The sequence below is a fragment of the Pelophylax lessonae genome, assembly GCF_965119305.1.
Source record: "Pelophylax lessonae genome assembly, chromosome: 2".
Lineage (NCBI taxonomy): Eukaryota > Metazoa > Chordata > Amphibia > Anura > Ranidae > Pelophylax > Pelophylax lessonae.
The window spans coordinates 198840648-198859505 of record NC_138769.1 but is presented as its reverse complement, the minus strand read 5'-3'; the positions used below and the strand labels follow the sequence as shown (position 1 = coordinate 198859505).

The 18858-nt window shown below is 41.4% G+C and overlaps 1 protein-coding gene across 2 annotated transcripts in view; it reads left to right on the top strand.

The window, feature by feature from the left end:
• Positions 1–18858, top strand: part of GPR143 (G protein-coupled receptor 143) — a 57767-nt gene that overhangs the window by 29195 nt on the left and 9714 nt on the right. For both annotated transcript variants that reach the window (XM_082247206.1, XM_082247205.1), the window contains 3 exons: positions 1075–1183; positions 4435–4552; positions 12803–13049. In XM_082247206.1, coding sequence (XP_082103332.1) covers positions 1075–1183; positions 4435–4552; positions 12803–13049 — 474 coding nt within the window. The remainder of the gene's footprint in view (positions 1–1074; positions 1184–4434; positions 4553–12802; positions 13050–18858) is intronic.

Genomic DNA, 18858 nt, shown 5'->3' with positions numbered 1-18858 from the left:
TGATTTTACTGCCATTGCTGATCTGAACTGAGCCAGGAGCCAGTGCAAAGGGACGCTGAGAGATGGCATCCCACACAGGCTCCCAGCACTTACTGTCAGGCAGTTCAACACAGTACCCACGAGTGGCCACAGGAGTCTTTAGATTGTACACCTTTCTCCCCTCACCATCCCTCCTGTTCCCCCAAGCACTTTGGGAGATGTAGCCCTCTCCCCTCCAGGCTGGGGCTGTGTCACTCTCTGTGTCTGCACTCCCCAGCAGCCCCTTTGAGTCTTTGAGTTTGGTGGGTGGGGCTTTGGCTGCAGCACCAGCCAATGGCAATCCTATCCAGGTTCCTCTCTTGCCGCTGCACAGCCTAATCATAGAAAAGGAGAGGAGACACCAACAGCATGGGTGGCCTCCTCAAAGGCCTGGTCACATGTGGCAGCTGCAACCCTTACATGGCCAATGGCCAGGGCTTCGCTGTAAATAGTGCAGTCATTCTTCTTGTCCTACAAGCTTTCTGGCTTAGAGTTAACCTGCATTCAGGCTTCTTCATTCCTCATGTTTAAAGCATGTCTTGCCACTTCCTTTTTCATATCATCTTATAAATATTTAATTCCTCAAAAGACCACAAAATATGTAGCCCACAACATTATAAACTCTTGTCTTGACTCAATCTAAATTCTTATATCTGGAATTCCATTATCAAGACCACCACAGATGCTGCAGGAAGGTGTATCGATCCCTCTCCCTATCCCTTTTTTGCTACCATTTTTTTGTTTCTTTATTGGTTTCCTATAACTCTAATATTGAGATTGAATTGATTGATTATGGTATTCCATCAACACTCTTCATGCCTTTGTCCCCAACAATTTTTCTAAACTCATTAATTACCTAAACCAAACTCACCGTTCTTCTAATGGCCTTCAGTATTACTGCTTTTTTCATTCATAACCTTATCACATCTATTAATTCAAGAGATGCCCCCTCATTTATCCCTCTCAGTGTTTAATATACAGTGCTGTGTAATATGTTAACATTTTATAACTAATGTATAATAGTCATATTAATAACCTTGTATTGTGTGTTGTTAGTTGCCACACTATTGAAAGGAAGACAAGGAATCTATACAGAAAATGAAAGACGTCTAGGAACAGAAATTCAGATTCGTTTTTTCAAGATTATGTTGGTTTTCATGATATGGTAACTGATTCCCTTTTTTGTTGACTAGAAAACCAAAATATAAAAATTATTTTACAATGCCACTGTTACATATTCTGCTAAATTATTGAATGTATCCTAAATGGACCTTTGGCAACTGTCAGATAAACTGAAAGTCCTTATTGTGTGACAAACTGATGACATGGGCCACCCGTGCCATTCCTTCAGAGCCCTGTGCCGTGAACAGTGGCTCCCGTGCGCATGCGCAGGGGTGATGTCATCGCGCCTACGGCCAATTAGATGGGCGGAGGACGCGAACCAGGAAGCAGGACAGCCCAACATGTCGGCCGTCCTGTTGCTGAGCAGGCAGCACTGTGGGGGCTTCCTTCTAAGCCTTTGTCTTACAGGTTTTTTTTTTTTCAGTTTTTTTTTTTTTTTCAGTTTACAATCTCTTTAACAAACATTAAATGGGCTTTACCCAATTGCTGTACATGGTAAAATCTAAGTTTTTTTTTTTTAATTGAATAGAAAATTACTTACAACCCTCAAAAATGATATATTTCTTGAAAGCAAAGGCTTTGAAGAATAAAATGGTGGCCACTGCAATTTTTTATGTCACACGATATTTGCACAGCCATTTATCAAACACAAATTTTCAGGAGGAAATACACATAAATACATTTTAACACACACATACACAAACTAATACCAATTTTGTGGGGGAAATATGAGATTATGTTGTATTGAGTAAATAGATAAAAATCATGCCATGATTAAAAATGTGCACGCCTTTGAAATTACAACAAACTACAGTACCTGCAGTATATTATCCATAGGCGGCATTTTAAAAGCCTTTACAGGTTACCAGTTTAGACTTAAACGTGAGCTCTGGCACTGGAATTATATTTCTCACTCTGAATTTCGTAACAATAACTCATATGTGGTGTAATCACCATTTACGTATGCGTTCAGCACCTTTATGCTCATTTTCATTTGCACATGAGCATGGGCTGGGAGAGAAGGATGGGGGTAGGGGACATGACTGCTTTAAAAATGTTTTTTAATTTATTTTTCATAAAAATTTAAATTGTAATGTAACTTTATTGCTATTACACTTGATAAACACCACCCCTTATGAGAGCTTTGGGCAGTGGCAGGTAGCTGTTATGGAGAGATCTATTGGACCCCTTATACCTCCTCTTACCTCCAAGACCATCAAACCAAGATCTGTTTGATTGGTTGCTTCCCTGCCTGTATCAGCCAGGAAAAAATAGAACTGAAACCAGAAGTGACAAAATCTTTGTTGCTTCTGACTTCATTCATGACAGAAGAGATGGAGAAACAGGGCCCCATTCAGAGCCCTGTAAAAGTAATTATGTGTGGCTGTAATGCTGCTCAAATCTCTGTTACCTGAAAGCTGATTGCCAGCTCTAAAAAACAATGCAGCTGCAGCCATGATCTTGGCATAGCTACATGCTCCTGAGGCATATATGCACCTACTGGCCACTTTATTAGGTACACTTTGCTAGTAATAGGTTGGACCCCCTTTTGCTTTCAGAACTGCCGTAATTCTTCATGGCGTAGACTCAACAAGATGCTGGAAACATTCCTCAGAGATTTTGGTCCATATTGACATGATAGCGTTACACAGTTGCTGCAGATATATTGGCTGCACATCCGTGATGTGAATCACCGGTTCCACCACATCCCAAAGGTGCTCTATTGGATTGAGATCTGGTGACTGTGGAGGCCATTGGAGTACAGGGAACTCATTGTCAGGTTTAAGAAACCGGTTTGAGATGATTTGAGCTTTGTGACTTGGTGCATTATCCTGCTGGAAGTAGCAACAATACTCAGGTAGGCCATGGTGTTTAAACGATGCTCAGTTGGTACTAAGGGGCCCAAAGTGTGCCAAGAAAATATCCACCACACCATTACACCGCCACCACCAGCCTGAGCCAAATTCTGCCCCTACCATCTGAATGTCGCAGCTGAAATCAAGACTCACCAGACCAGGCAATGTTTTTTCCTATCTTCTACTGTCCAATTTTGGTGAGCCTGTGCGAATTGTAACCTCAGTTTCCTGATCTTATTTGACAGCCTAGAGAAAATCCCAGTAGATCAGCAGTTTTTGAACTACTCAGACCAGCCCGTCTGGAACCAACAACCATGCCACGTTCAAAGTCACCTAAATTCCCTTTCTTCCACATTCTGATGCTCCTTTTAAATGTCTTCTTCACCACATCTAGATGCCTAAATGCATTAAGATGCTGCCATGTGATTGACTGATTAGAAATTTTTGTTACCAAGCAATTAAACAGGTCTACCTAATAAAGTGGCTGGTGAGTGTATATGACCCCTAAATGGCAAGCAGTTAAGGCTGGATTCACCACACTGCATGTTAGGCACGTTTGTGCACTGCATAATCTACCATGTGCTGTAGTGTGCTGTGTTGCTAAAAATGGTGCATGCACCTTTTTGTGCATTTTTTGCTTCATTAGGCAGCCTATTTAAACTAAAGAGCTTTCTTTCTGCAATGGTTGAGGAAAGTGAACAAATTGCGCTGGACCCATAGTTATCTCACTAATATTGCTTTATTAAAGTATTGATGTAAATGGTCTGGTTTCTTGGCAGGTAGCTTCTACACCCCATGTGATCTCCATGGTCCCATTGGCTTGCAATGTAATCTAACAAAAATGAAAACAGAAGTGCCAAACCACTCCCAAGAGGTCCAACTTTATGCCAATAAAGGCAGAGAGATAATCCGAAAGGTAGCCATTGTATTTTGAGGGTCCAAGAACATTAATTCTAGAAAAAACACCTCCATATCAATTTGATATGCATAAAATATGCACTCCTCTGGGTCATATTTAAAACCCAATACCCAATGACCACTAGTATTGGAAGTATAAAAATGAATGGCAGGTAACATTTAATGGATAATCAATATACAAGAACCTCAGACCAATGTGAGAATATGAATAATAAAATTAACCATTTCAGCTCAACAATTGGGTAAAAACAGTAATAACAAATAAAAATATATATTTTTTTGCTAGAAAACTAGAAAACTTCTTAAAACTTTATATATTTTTAAGAAGAGGCACTAGAGAACAAAATGGGTTTTATAAGTCGGTCAAGTAGACATTTTTTTGTTTTCCAATGGAGTGTCTTAAATTTTCTGATATCACGTTTTTTTTTTATATTACACACAGTTATGTGTTAATGGGGGTGATGGGCCATGACAAATGTGACTGCTCTTAGCATATATTATACTTTTATCTTTTTATCAGTTGGTTTTCCAATGTCATCAATGAGATCCTTTTGTTCTATCTGGAGCTGCAGCCAGACATGAATGGAGACCAGCTGAAGAATGTGAGGAATGCAGCACTTATCACATGGTTCATCATGGTAAGCCAGGCATGACTTCAATAAGCTTGGATATTATTATTAATGACTAAGTGCCAGCAAAGATGCTTCAAGTTATTTTAACTGTTCTGCATGCTCTTATTGAGGTTTTTACCATTATAAACTAATAACTAAAAAAGACGTTATACAGATATATAAAGCTAAAGCCTAATGTACTACTTGCTATGCTACAGATATTATTATTAATAATAACATTGATAATGATAATAATAATAATATTAATATCATTACATAAATTATAATGCAATAAATCATTACATTGATATCAGAATATGAAAATACTTTTATTAAATCCTGTTATTTAACTTAACTATGACACCAAAGAAATGCAGTTTTGCCTAGTAAATATAGAAGTCTCAGTAGACTTTGACTAATACTATCCATACACTGTAGGATGAGGTGACTTGACCCTAGCTAATTTATGGTAGTTTTAGGTCTATCTAAAGTCAGTAAGTTTTTTAGTGATAGATAGGAAGAGCTGAAACCTCTGGTTTTCATTGCTGTATTTCTGTTGGGAACATTCACCTTCCTATTTTCCTGGTGACCAAAAGTAAGGAAGGTGCAAGAGAAACATGGACCTTTTAGACACACAAATATAAAACGCACACAGTTTATTAAGAACAAAACAAAATACACATCATATTTAAAACCATATAAATGCAAACTGGTGAGCCTGTGCGAATTGTAGCCTCAGTTTCCCGATACTCAATTAGAGTAGCTGACTAAATCAAAAGCTAACACTAACTGGGGTCAACTGGTAACTTAGGGCAGTGGTCCTCAACCCTGGCCTACAGGGTCCACTAACAGGCCAGATTTGCAAGATAACTGAAATACATCCCAGGTGATATCATTTGCTGCTCAGTGATTGCAGTACTCTAGTCTGCATCTCCCCAAGGTAATACCTAAAATCTGGCCTGTTAGTGGGCCCTGTAGGCCAGGGTTGAGGACCACTGACTTAGGGCACAATAGTGGTAGCCAATACAATTGGAATTAGTCAGAATCAATCATGGAAGCTCGACATGTTTTATGATATTTTGCTTCTTCAGGAGCTCATTTTATTTTCAAGATGGATAAAGAGAAAACAACAATAAGTAAATTTCATAACATGTTTAAACAGTTTTTGACTAATAAATAAATCAAAAGTAAAAATACTGTGCTCGAGGTCGAAAGGTGGAATACGGCATGCAGAGAGGCCAAGGGCACATGTGGGGGCACACACGGTAACGCCCCCATTATTCAATTTGGTAAGATAGTCCTTGACTACCTGACATTTTTTCTCGAAATGGACATGATTTTTAATAGTTAATGCCTAGCCTGCAGTGCTATGAGTTCTTGATCCAGAGATTGCATATCTACTCTGTACTGGGAAACCAATAGATTACTTAATTCCATGTTACACTTGGTGAGTACTTTTTTCCAATGTGTTTTAAACTCAGGGTTAACATTTTTAAAAGATAGAAAAATTTGAACTCCTGTCCTGTCAGGGAAGAAGAAATAAGCCCAGGCACATAGTTATGTGCAGACGGAGAATGTCTGTTAGCCAAATCCACAGATGGAGAAAAGCAATTAGCCAAACCCATGAATAGAGAATTCCTGTTCACATGACTCGCGAAGGTACATGCGTGCATGCGCATACGTGCACACGTGTACGCACCAGTGTTCTCGCCCGCCACTAAAAGTGGCGCCAAGTGGGCTGTATAAACACCTCTGCTGCACTAGGACCTTGCCTTATGGTCTACAGCCTTCTGCTACCTGCTACCTGTTCCTGGTATTTAAACTCTCTTGCCGTCCTGATCCGTCTGACCACGCTTGTACTCTGCCTGAACCGACCCCTGGCTTGCTCTTCGACCACGTCTTTGCTTGATCCTTCTGTCTGCCTGTTGCCATTGCCAACTCCAGCCTGAACCTGACTACTCTGCTGCCTACTGCTTTGTTCCTGACGTGTTTGCTAGTTACCGACTTGGCTTGCCTGACCCTGCTGTGTGTCCAGCCATCCTTACCAGGGGCGTAACTACAGGGGTTGCAGGGGTTGCGATTGCTACCGGGCCCCATGCTCCAGGGGGCCCAGTAGCAAACCAGTGGGTGAACTTCCAGGATTGCAAAAGTCACACTTGCGACCGGGCCCTGGCATTGCCCCACTGTGGGGAGGCCCAAAGATTGCAGGAAGGGAGCCCACTGCAGAACTTGTGAAAGGATCCTGCTGCGGGACCGTAATAAAAGGCCATGCAACGAGAGTAAAGAGCCCCAGGATCAGTGGGAAGAGCCCTGGGCTTGAAGGGAAGGGCCCCGGCCAGGGATCTGGGGGGGCCCTTCATGGTTTCTTGCATCGGGGCCCTGAAGGCTCTAGTTACGCCTCTGATCCTTACATCTGCTGTCTGCTTCCTGCCAGCCTGCCACGTGCCTGCTGCCTGTGATCTGCCAGCCTCCTAAGCATCTGCTGCCTGTGACCAGCCAGTCTGCCAAGTACCTGCTGTCTGCCAACCGCCAGCCTGCCAAGTACCTGCTGCCCTGCGTCACGATCCAGTCTGCATCCAAGTATGCACAGACCTCACATCTGCAGCCTTAACTATTTGAACTTCTAGGCACTCGTGCCACTCCAGGCCTCCGTGCCTCCGGTTTACCTTATCAGGGGTACCTGGCCAGGTGGTGTAGGAAATCACCTTCCTCTCCACATCCATCTCCATCTCCAGGTATTTGACAGGCCCAAATGGCATATATTTTCTTGTATATATTTTTTAAAAAAATTCTTTATGCGAGTATAAATTTGACTTTTTCTTAAGTAAGCATTTGATGTTTGCTATATATTGGTTTAAACCTAAATCATCCCTGGTAGACACATTGCAACTAGTGTGGATTTTATTCATATACCCTGACCAGAAAGCACCTATAAAATCCATGTTTGACCACCATTATGCAGTTATCCAAAGAACTATGATTTAGAGGGTCTAATTCAAACAATGAAAAATGGTCATTCAGAAAAGGAATGTTCAAGCAAAATCTGAAAAATAATGAACATATGGTAATTTCTACCATCTCAAGCTACATGGGTGCTTCCTCTTTCTCTTTATCCATCTAGAATATTAAACGAGCTCCTGAAGAAATGAAACATCGCGAAACATGTTGAGATTCCATTATTGATTCTGACCAATTCCAACTGTATTGGCTACCACTATTGGACCCTGGGTTACCAGTTGACCCCAGTTAGTGTTAGCTTTTGGTTTGGTCAGCTACTCAATTACACCAGTGATTTTATATGGTTTTATATAAGATGTGTATTTTGTTTTGTTCTGAATAAACTTTTTGGGATTTTATATTTGTGTGCCTAAAATGTCCATGTTTCTTTTGTACCTATAAAGAAGATTATCAAAGAAAAGAGGCAAAATAGGACCTTAGTAAATCAGATTTATTTTCCAGCTTGTTCAATATGAATGTAAATTTAACAAGAAGAGCAATCCTCATCTCATTATATAAAGAGATTAGGTTTTCACTAACCTTGCCAGGTTAAAGCAGTATTAAACCCAAATCTAAAAATATAATATATTGCAACTTACAATCATTAGATTTGGTGGCTGGATTCAGTTTTTTTTTTAGGTCAGTAACACAACTCCTGTATTAGCGTGCCTCCATTCTGGATGAAGGAGAGGGGGCACATTTGGACGGCAGCATTGTCAGTCTGGGAGGAGGAGGGGATGTACTAGCATATTTAGATACACTAACAAATTCAAGCCAAACTCCAGCTAACACTTTGTAAGCAGTTACAGCGAGAGTTTTTTCCCCCTTTGGGAAACAGATTTTACATAAAGAATTAAAAGTTGATCATTGTAATCACCCCTGTCTCTGGTAAATGGTTTGTTTCAACGTTCTAACTGCAGAAGAGCTTGTTCTGTTGAAAAACAACAGACTTAGTGGCCAGATCACTAGATTAAAATTCAGAAAAGGAAGCCTAAAAAGAAAACTAATACAGCCATTGCATATAAGAATTGCTAAACTGCAATATAATAAATGTTTACTTTCGGTTTATTACCACTTTAATGAGCCATGTATGTTTATTGCTCCCCTAAGCCAATTGTTGTTTTAAAATGTTTCTGAGAGCTTTTTAAATTGGCACCATCTATGGCCTGCCTAAACTAGAGAAATCTAGAGAAAATATATGGCTAGCTTTAGTCCTAGTGGCCATTGTCAATAGAACAGAAAGTAATGGGAAAACCAAAATTTTAAAGATGTGTCTGGAATAGGAATAGATAAGAAGTACTTCTGTGTGGACACCTGTACTTGACACAGCTGTCTTAAGATGTATACACACTATACAATTTTCTGTAGTTTTTTTTCCTTTAGATTTCCAAAAACCATATAATATGAGGTCAAATCCAAACACTTTCAATTTGTATGCAATCAGGCCAGCCCTTGCACTACATAGTTGAAGGTAAATCTAAAGGAAATCAAACGGCAAAAGTTGTATAGTGTGTATCCAGCCTAAAGCTGGATACACACTATACAATTTTCTTTAGATTTTTTTCCTTTAGATTTACCAAAACCATAAAATATGAGGTCGGACCTAAACACTTTAAATTTATATGCAATCAGGCAGGCCCTTGCACTACATAGTTGAAGGTTAATCCAAAGGAAATCTACCAACAAAAGTTGTATAGTGTGTATCCAGCTTAAGACTGGCCATACATTATACAATTTCTGTGTTCATTCAGCGGAGCGGGTTAATTGAAAAAAAAAAAAGTGCCGATTCCCAACCCAATAGGATTGAAACAATCAGCGAAAACCCCAAAATAATCTGTGAAACTAAAATATAATAAAATAATATACAAAACGATACAATGCTGACCAGCCGACTACTGTGTAAGTTATTCCACAACACCTCTTAGTAAATATAATCAAAAATAAATACAGTGTAGGGCAGCAGTAAAAAACAGTCCACAAAGTCCCATAAGAATGTGATCACATACACATCCAATTATGTCGTAAAGTAATCGTGTCCCCTTTAAAGTCCCCTTTAAGGGGAATTACACAAAATAATAAGTTAAACCCACAAGTGTTTTTTTTTCCACTACTATTTCTTTATACTGGCTTTTTAAAGGTTTAGCACTGTGAAACACTTTTAGAAAAAAAAAAATGCTTTTTTTATACAACTATATAGATAAGACAAAAATGGGGGACAAATGTGGAGGAAAGAGGGAGAGAGGGACTTTGTTCCAAACCAGGGACAGTCCCTCCAAATCAGGGAGCTATGGTTTTGCTAAGCACTTCATTATTTTGTCAAGCCTACTATTCCCTACTGTATCCAATACTGCAAAAAAAAACAGTTCAGGCTTTAGCTATGCTTTAAATTATATTTTCACTTTTACACTCTTAGACCGCATTTACACTGAAGCGGCACGACTCCTGCACGACTTCGGGGGCGACCTGTGAAGTCCCGTGCACCACGACTTCGGCGCGACTTGCACGGACTTCAGATAATGGAAGTCAATGCAAGTCGCCTCCAGGTCGCCCTGAAGTAGTACAGGACCCTTTTTCTAAGTCGGAGCGACTTGTGTCGCTCCTATTAGAACAGGTCCTGTACCAGTCAATGGACCGCGAGGGAACGCGACTTGTCAGGCTGACAAGTCACCTGACAAGTCGCGGCAGTGTAAATGGAGCCTTAAAGTCAAATCTGAAAAACCTTTACTATACAGTACGTTTGTTAGTAAACGTAAAAAAATAATAATATTGGTAAAACATAATATTGATAAAAATATTTCTTACCTTTCAAGTTGTTTCTTTGGGGCATGGTTATAGTTTACACATGTCTTTAAGCTATTCTGAATAATTTCAGAGGGACAAAGTAAGGACAGAGCCAGTTTCACCTCAAGTACTTAAGCCTCGGAGGATTTGGCTGCTCAAAGACCAGGGCCTATTTTGCGATTCGGCACTGCGTGAATTTAACAGACAATTGCGTGCTCGTGCGACCCTGTACCCAAATTAAAATTGACGTCCTTTTTTTCCCACAAACAGAGATTTCTTTTGGTGGTATTTGATCACCTGTGCAATTTTTACTTTATGCGCTATAAACAAAAAAAGAGCAACAATTTTGAAAAAATAACAATATTTTTCAAATGATTTTAATATGAAATTCCCCCCCAAAAAAATGTAAAAATCTAAATTTTTTAACATTTTAGGCCAATTTGTTTTCCGCTACATATTTTTGGTGAAAAAAATCGCAATAAGCATATTTTGATTGGTTTGCACAAAGATTTATGTCATTTTTATTGTTTTTTTTTTAACTAGTAATGGCGGCGATCTGCGATTTTTTTTGCGACTTTGCGGTGGACAGATTGGACCCTTGACTGGCATTTTTGACACTTTTGGGGGGACCAGTGACATTACTACAGTAATCAGTGCTATATATATGCACTGTTACTGCAAAAATGACACTGGCAGGGAAGGGGTTAACTTTCATTAGAGATCCAGGGGTTAGGTGTGTCCTTCTAACTGTAAAGGGGTGTGGCTTTTGATGTAACCACAGAGACATATGATCCTACATAGCAGGATCGTATGATCTCTGCTGTTACATCAGGGAGAATGACGGCGGCTTTGTTTACATCAGCCGCCTGCCTTTCTCCCTCTCCAGCGGGAGATCGCGAGTGACCGGTGGACAGGGATGCCCATGAACTATTGGGGGTGGTGGCACGTCTCCGGCAGCGCACGCTTGCCCCCTATTGGCTCGCGGGCGAGTGACGTACCCATAGGTCACTTTGCCGGCACGGGGCTGACCGCCGCAGTATATGTACTTGCGGCGGTCGGCAAGTGGTTAATAAAATACAATGCAGAATCCAAACCTTAAGGTGATACTAAAGTCTCATTTTTGTTTTCATACAAAATAACAAAGACGTTATACTTACCCGCTCTGTGCAGGGTTTTGCACAGAGCAGCCCAGATTCTCCACTTTTTGGTTTCCTCTTTAGTGCTCCTGGCCACTCCTTTCTGTTGAGTTTCTGCACAGCAAGCAGCTTGCTATGGGGGCACCCGAGCTGAGCCACAGCTACCTGTGTCAACAAAGACACAAAGCCATGGCCCGACCCTGCCAATGCCGCCGGGCTACTGTCCCTGCCAATGTGGAGGGGAGTCCCGGGCAGCCGAGTCTCTTGTGCAACATCGCTGGATCAAGAAGGACTAAGGTAATTATTGGGGGGACTGAGGGGGGCTGCTTCACACATAAGGCTTTTTATCCTAATGCATAGGCGGCGACAAAACCAACAACCCCACCCCCTCTACCCCCGCGGGATAGATGGCTGGCCTGCAATCTACTCTACCACCCCCTCCCTCCTTCCTCCCCCTCCCAGGATGGATGGCTGGCTTCACCGAGCGCCGCTGTGTCTTCTCCTCGGCCGTATGTCCCCTCCCTCTTCCTGGCCAATGGCCAATAAAATCACATCTCTTTTTAGCCAATCAGGAAAGTGGTCTCACGACCCGCTTCCTGATTGGCTGGGACATGAGTCAGTGTGATAATAATGAATATTCATTCGCTATTGTCACACAACTGGGTGGGTTCAGGGCGCAGTGCTCTGCCCCCCGGGCCCACCCTTTTCTGAAGCCTATTAGAGCCTCTGGCTCTAATCAGGTGCTTAAAAAAAAAAATCCACATTGAACTCCATGCATCCGGCACCCCTGCATGTAGATTAGGTGGCCGGACGCATGGATGGGGGGGCGGCGCCCCTGCACCCCTAATGGACTGGCCGCCCCTGTACAGTGTTGTCATCTAGTTTACAAGTAATACTGAGATCTGTATGGTCACGGTTGATTGTGGTAAAGATTAGTTTCATAGCTCCCTACTTAACATGAAATAGGGAGAAGCTTTGTAGCTAATTTACACAGGCAAAACCACTTAAAATGTAAACAACATTTTTAAATGTTTTTTTCAGTTATACTATGTGAATGGGAACATGTAACACATATGAAGTGTGTTTTATACCAATTAGGGGAGGGAAAATACACTTTAGGTTCACAACACAAAGGTTTTCCCAACAAATTGAGGCACAAGAGAGCGCTTCCCTTTATTCTGATCACATAGAATACATTGTTGGCATGATATTTAATTCCCTAACTTTACTTGCTCAGAAGTGACTGCTTTGCTATGCACTGCAATGCTTATTTACACAAGTGTATTATCTGTTCCTAGTATGTGCTATATCTTTATATTGTAAAATCTTAAACTCATACATCTTCTATATTCTTTCTGTTAAGGGCATACTGAATCCAATGCAGGGATTCCTCTTTACTTTGGCTTTGTATGGATGGACAGGATGGAACGTTGATCTCAGGCTTAAGCAGAAGGAAATCTCGTTTGAACATTTGACTAGTACATCTGGGTCTGAACAAAATGGCCGAATAGGTTCTTTCTTGAACTACCCTGGCTACATCCAGGACCCCAATAAAGCTGAGATGGGGAACAGCCAGCAAACGGATGAGGCACTGGGCATGCTTTCTGAAGGTAATGGGAGTATAGCTGAGAGGATAACCAGAAACTCCCCTATTTACCAAGGCTGGTAATTCCTAATTATGCAGCTCTGTCTGTCCAAAAGTTCTTTATTATATCAGTGCTTTACTGAGCCTTTTATTATATTGAAAGGTTTACGTGTCGATGTACTGAACTGCTGTGAATTGATAAAATATTTCTCAGAGAATATGCTAAAGAAATGCTTAAAGTATTATTGATTAGATGAAAGTGACCACAAAATATGTATAATCACATGTTGATGTAATTCTAGGTTACCTTTATAATTAGCTACTATTGGTCTGAACATTAGACTTCTTTTCCAAATCCATTTGACCATATTAAATGTGTGTTTTAATTTAAATTACAAATCCATTTGGCCATAATAAATTAGGAATCCATTTGACCAATTCTTTATCACAGCCTTTAACGTTTTTCCTGTCGCCTTATACTTTGGATAGATTTGGAAGGGTTTGACCTTATGATCAGTCCACCTAAAATGAGAATTTCAGATTTTGTTAGATGTTGAACAAGTAAAGAGAACTACTAAATCTAGATTAATGCAAAAAACTTGAAAGATTTATGTATACTTCTGTGTTTAGCATTTTTTACTTTGTCTGTGTCTGACTAATACGAGATATTAAAAGGACATAAATAAAGTCTTTTCATTTAACCACTTCCCGACCGCCCGCCGCAGTTATACTGCAGCAGGGCGCCCCTCCTGCGCGAACCGACGTAGGTATACTTCGGTCACGCGCCTGCAGCTGGGGACGAACGCACGCCGCACCCCCCCTACTCAGCAGGGGGATGCCGATGCATGGGGCAGGTAGCTCTGATTGCCGCCTGACACTCGCGATTGCTCCCCACTGAGAGAGAAGGACGGGCAGCTGTTGTAAACACAGCTGACCGTTCTTCTCCCTGGAATGATCACAGAGCCCCTGTGATCCTGCTATATAGGATCACATGTCTCTGTGATCATTTCACAAGCCACGCCCCTGCAGTTAGAAAACGCCCCTAGGTACACATTGATCGCGGTGCCGAATCGCAAAATACAGCCTGGTCATTAAGGGGGAAAATCTTCTGGTCCAGAAGTGGTTAATGAGGACAAGGAAAGGGGACTTACAGCTACTGTAGGAAGAACAGGTTTTTAAAACTATGCTGAGCAGTCTGACAAATTCAAAATGGTAGTCTACACTTTCTCATGGTGGACTGCCTCATGAAATTGGTTGGATGGGCATTTCTAATCCTCAAATAATAAAAAATACAAAACCATATTGTCATAGTTGGTTAGCTGGAATGACTTGACTATATTTCTCTGGTATATTTCTCTGGTATATTGCATCAGGTCTTGGTTGTTAAGGTTGTTACTGTGATGCTTTAATTGTATGTGTCCTGTGTATCCCTAACTACCTACATACCCAGATAGCAAGCAATTGTGCTGCAAATTTGAAAATGACTTGCTGAGCTATTGCTAGGCTTTCCAGACTTCACAAGTTTGTTGCACAATTGCAGCAAGTCTGCATTGCATGACTCCAGATCAAATTTCTTTGCAAACATTCTGAAAGTCTACTGCAATTTCTGGTTCAGTTATGTTGTGCAATAGTAATTCTACCACAGGGGTCGCTGTGGCTGATTTTTCATGCTGTAGACTTGCAGAGCTCTTGCTGTAGACTCACCACTGCAATTTTGCTCTTGCTAGAGACTTGCCACCCAAATTTCCTACAAATGTGAAAAGTGTCAACTACAGCTTCAAGTGCTCTACAAATGTACAACTTGTACAACTTGCCAGTGAAAATGTGCAGCAAGTTAACAGACTTAAAATTCAACACTGCCACACATTTGTGGCAAGTTATTCTTGCTATCTGGGTAGACACTGTCGACAAAATATTACCTAATATTTTGCCCCCCTTTCCAGCATCATTAATACAAGTATCATGTGCCGATTGGTATCTAGGCAAACTTGAATCCTGTTGTCTGCGAGTGTAAACCTAGAAACATAGCAGTTTGTTATGATAGTATGATAGTATCATCTACATATATACTGTATACAGTATATATATATAGTATATAGTATATATACATATAGTATGTGTATCTCACAAAAGTGAGAACACCCCTCACATTTTTGTAAATATTTTATCATATCTTTTCATGTGATAACACTGAAGAAATTATACTTTGCTACAATGTAAAGTAGTGAGTGTACAGCTTGTATAACAGTGTAAAATTGCTGTCCCCTCAAAATAGCTCAACACACAACCATTAATGTCTAAACCGCTGGCAACAAAGGTGAGTACGCCCCTAAATGAAAATGTCCAAATTGGGCCCAATTAGTCATTTTCCCTCCCCGATTTTTATATGTCTCGTTAGTGTTACAAGGTCTCAGGTGTGAATGGAGGGCAGGTGTGTTAAATTTGGTGTTATCGCTCTCATTCTCTCATACTGGTTACTGGAAGTTCAACATGGCACCCTCTGAGGATCTAAAAAAAATAATTGTTGCTCTACATAAAGATGGCCTAAGCTATAAGAAGATTGCCAAGACGCTGAAACTAAGCTGTAGCATGGTGGCCAAGACCATACAGCGGTTTACCAGGACAGGTTCCACTCAGAACAGACCTTGCCATGGTCGACCAAAGAAGTTGAGTGCACATGCTCAGCATCACATCCAGAGGTTGTCTTTGGGAATTAGACGTATGAGTGCTGCCAGCATTAATGCAGAGGTTGAAGGGGTGGGGGTCAGCCTGTCAGTTCTCAGACCATATGCTGCACACTGCATCAAATTGGTCTGCATGGCTGTTGTTCCAAAAAGAAGCCTCTTCTAAAGATGATGCACAAGTAGGCCTGCAAACAGTTTGCTGAAGACATGCAGACTAAGGACATGGATTACTGGAACCTTGTCCTGTGGTCTGGTGAGACCAAATTAACCTTTTTTTGGCTCAGATGGTGTCAAGCATGTGTGGCGGCAACCAGGCGAGGAGTACAAAGACAAGTGTCTTGCCTACAGTCAAGCATGGTGGTGGGAGTGTCATGGTTTGGGGCTGCATGAGTGCTGTCAGCACTGGTGAGCTACAGTTTATTGAGGGAACCATGAATGCCAACATGTACTGTGACATACTGAAGCAGAACATGATCCCTTCCCTTCAGAGACTGGGCCGCAGGGCAATATTCCAACATGATAACACCCCAAAAGACACCTCCAAGATGACAACTACCTTGCTAAAGAAGCTGAGGGTAAAGGTGATGGACTAGCGAAGCATATTTCCAGACCTAAACCATATTGAGCATCTGTGGGGCATCCTTAAATGGAAGGTGGAGGAGTGGAAGGTCTCTAACATCCACCAGCTCCATGATGTCATCGTGGAGGAGTGGAAGAGGACTCCAGTGGCAACCTGTGAAGCTCTGGTTAACTCCATGCCCAAGAGGGTTAAGGCAGTGCTGGAAAACAATAGTGGCCACACAAAATATTGACACTTTGGGCCCAGTTTGGACATTTCCATTTAGGGGTGTACTCTTTTTTGTTGCCAGCGGTTTAGACATTAATGGCTGTGTGTTGAGTTATTTTGAGGGGACAGAAAATGTACACTGTTATACAAGCTGTACACTCACTACTTTAGCAAAGTTTCATTTCTTTAGTGTTGTCACATGAAAAGATATATTAAAATATTTTTAAAAAATGTGAGGGTTGTACTCACTTTTGTGAGATACTGTATATATATTTATATACTGTGTATATATATATATATATATATATATATATATATATATATATATATATATATATATATATATATATATATATATATATATATACATATACACAGTATATATATATATTATATACATAGACATACATATACCCTGATCAGCCATAACTTTATGACCACCCACCTATTATTAAGTAGGTCCCCCTTTTGCTGCCAAATCTGCCCCTTTTACCACCAAAACAGCCCATTCCCATCAAGGCATGGACTCCATCAGACCATTGAAGGTATTCTGTGGTATCTGACACCAAGCTTATAGTAGAAGATCCTTTAATTCTTGTAAGTTGCAAGGTGAATCCTCCATGGATCGAACTTGCTGGAGAAGCAAGTCAACAACATTTTGTGTACCTTAAACCATTCTTGAACCATTTTTGCAGTGTGCAAAGGTATGTTATCCTGCTGAAAGAGGTCACTGCCATTAGAGAATACTGTTTCCATGAAGGCGTGTACTCGGTCAACAACAATGTTTAGGCAGGTGGTACATGCCAATTAACATCCACATGAATGGCAGGACCCAAGGCTTCCCAGAAGAACATTGCCCAAAGCATCATACTGCCTCCGCTGACTTGCCTTCTTCATAAACTACATCCTGGTGCCATCTCTTCCCCAGACACTAGGAAGTACACGCACCCAGCAACCAATATGATGAAATATAAAATGTAATTTATCAGACAGGACACCTTCTTCCATTGCTCCGTGGTCCAGTTCTGATGCTCATGTGTATGTGCTTTTGGCTGAGGACAGTCAGCGCGGGCACCTTGAATGATAGAAACATAGAAACATAGAATGTGTCGGCAGATAAGAACCATTTGGCCCATCTAGTCTGCCCAATATATGATCTTTGGCTACCAGCTCCATACACAGCAAACTGCGATGCCCATTTTACTGCTTTCACCTTATCAACTTCAGGGACAGCATGTTTACTTGCTGCCTAATATATCCCATCAACTTTGAGATTCCATTGTAACAGGATAATTAATGTTATGGCTGATCGATGTGTGTCGATTTATGCTCTAATTACCGTGGTCAGTTTTATTGCCTCCGTCATCCGCTGCTCTCCTTCCTGCCTGTCAGCTCCTGTGTCTGTGTGAGTCATCTCCGCCCCCCCTCCTGCCACTATTAGTAGTAAAGAAAACTTTAAAAATGTCACTGCCAGCCCTTTTCCCTTTTATGCAGCCATCACCCAGTGTAAGTCTTTTTTTAAAACTATGCCGCTAAATGCCTTTTTTCAGTTATCTTCAGTCCGGTCACGTGACTCCCGGCTGCTCTCATCCCCATCTAAGTGCTACAGCGGGAGGGGCTGAGTGGCCAGCGCGGCGGTCACGTGACCTCCCGGCTGAAGTCAGAGGGAGATCTCGGCCCCTCCCGCTGTAGCTCGTGGATCGGAGTAGGAGAGCCGCAGGGACTCACGTGATCAGCCTGAAGATATCTGAAAAAGGTATTTAAAAAAGAAAACACCTACACTGTGTGTTATGGCTGCATAAAAGAGAGGGGTTGGCAGTGACACTTGCACACATTTGTTGAAGGAACTTGGCAGGTAGGTTGTTCCAAACATCTTGGAGAACTAGTCACAGATTTTCTGTGGATGTAGGCTACCTCAAATCCTTCATGTAATCACAGTTTAGATCAGGGTTCTGTTGGGGCCAAACCATCACTTCCTGGACTCCTTGTTCTTAATGACATTGACTGTGTGTTTGGTGTCAGTGCACTGCTGCAGAATAAATTTGGGGCCAATCATATCTATCCCTGCCTTCCTGATTTTGACACATCAGTCCACCAGCTGCACTTTTCCTGCACATAGTTGAGCTACTTAACTTTGTTCTCACATCAGAGGTGTGACGTGAGTCACTTTGGTTGGGGGGCTTGTGGAACCCAGTTTGCTTTAGATAGGTTGAGAGACTCCTTGTCCAGCTTTCCCAGCCCCTCTTATGTGTAAGTCACCCTGTGTCTATTAGGGGCATAGGGTGACCAAGAACCCCAGTTGGGTTTGCACTAGTCAGACTTGCTGTACATCCACACTGAACTCAGTCTTTCGTGTTACCCCA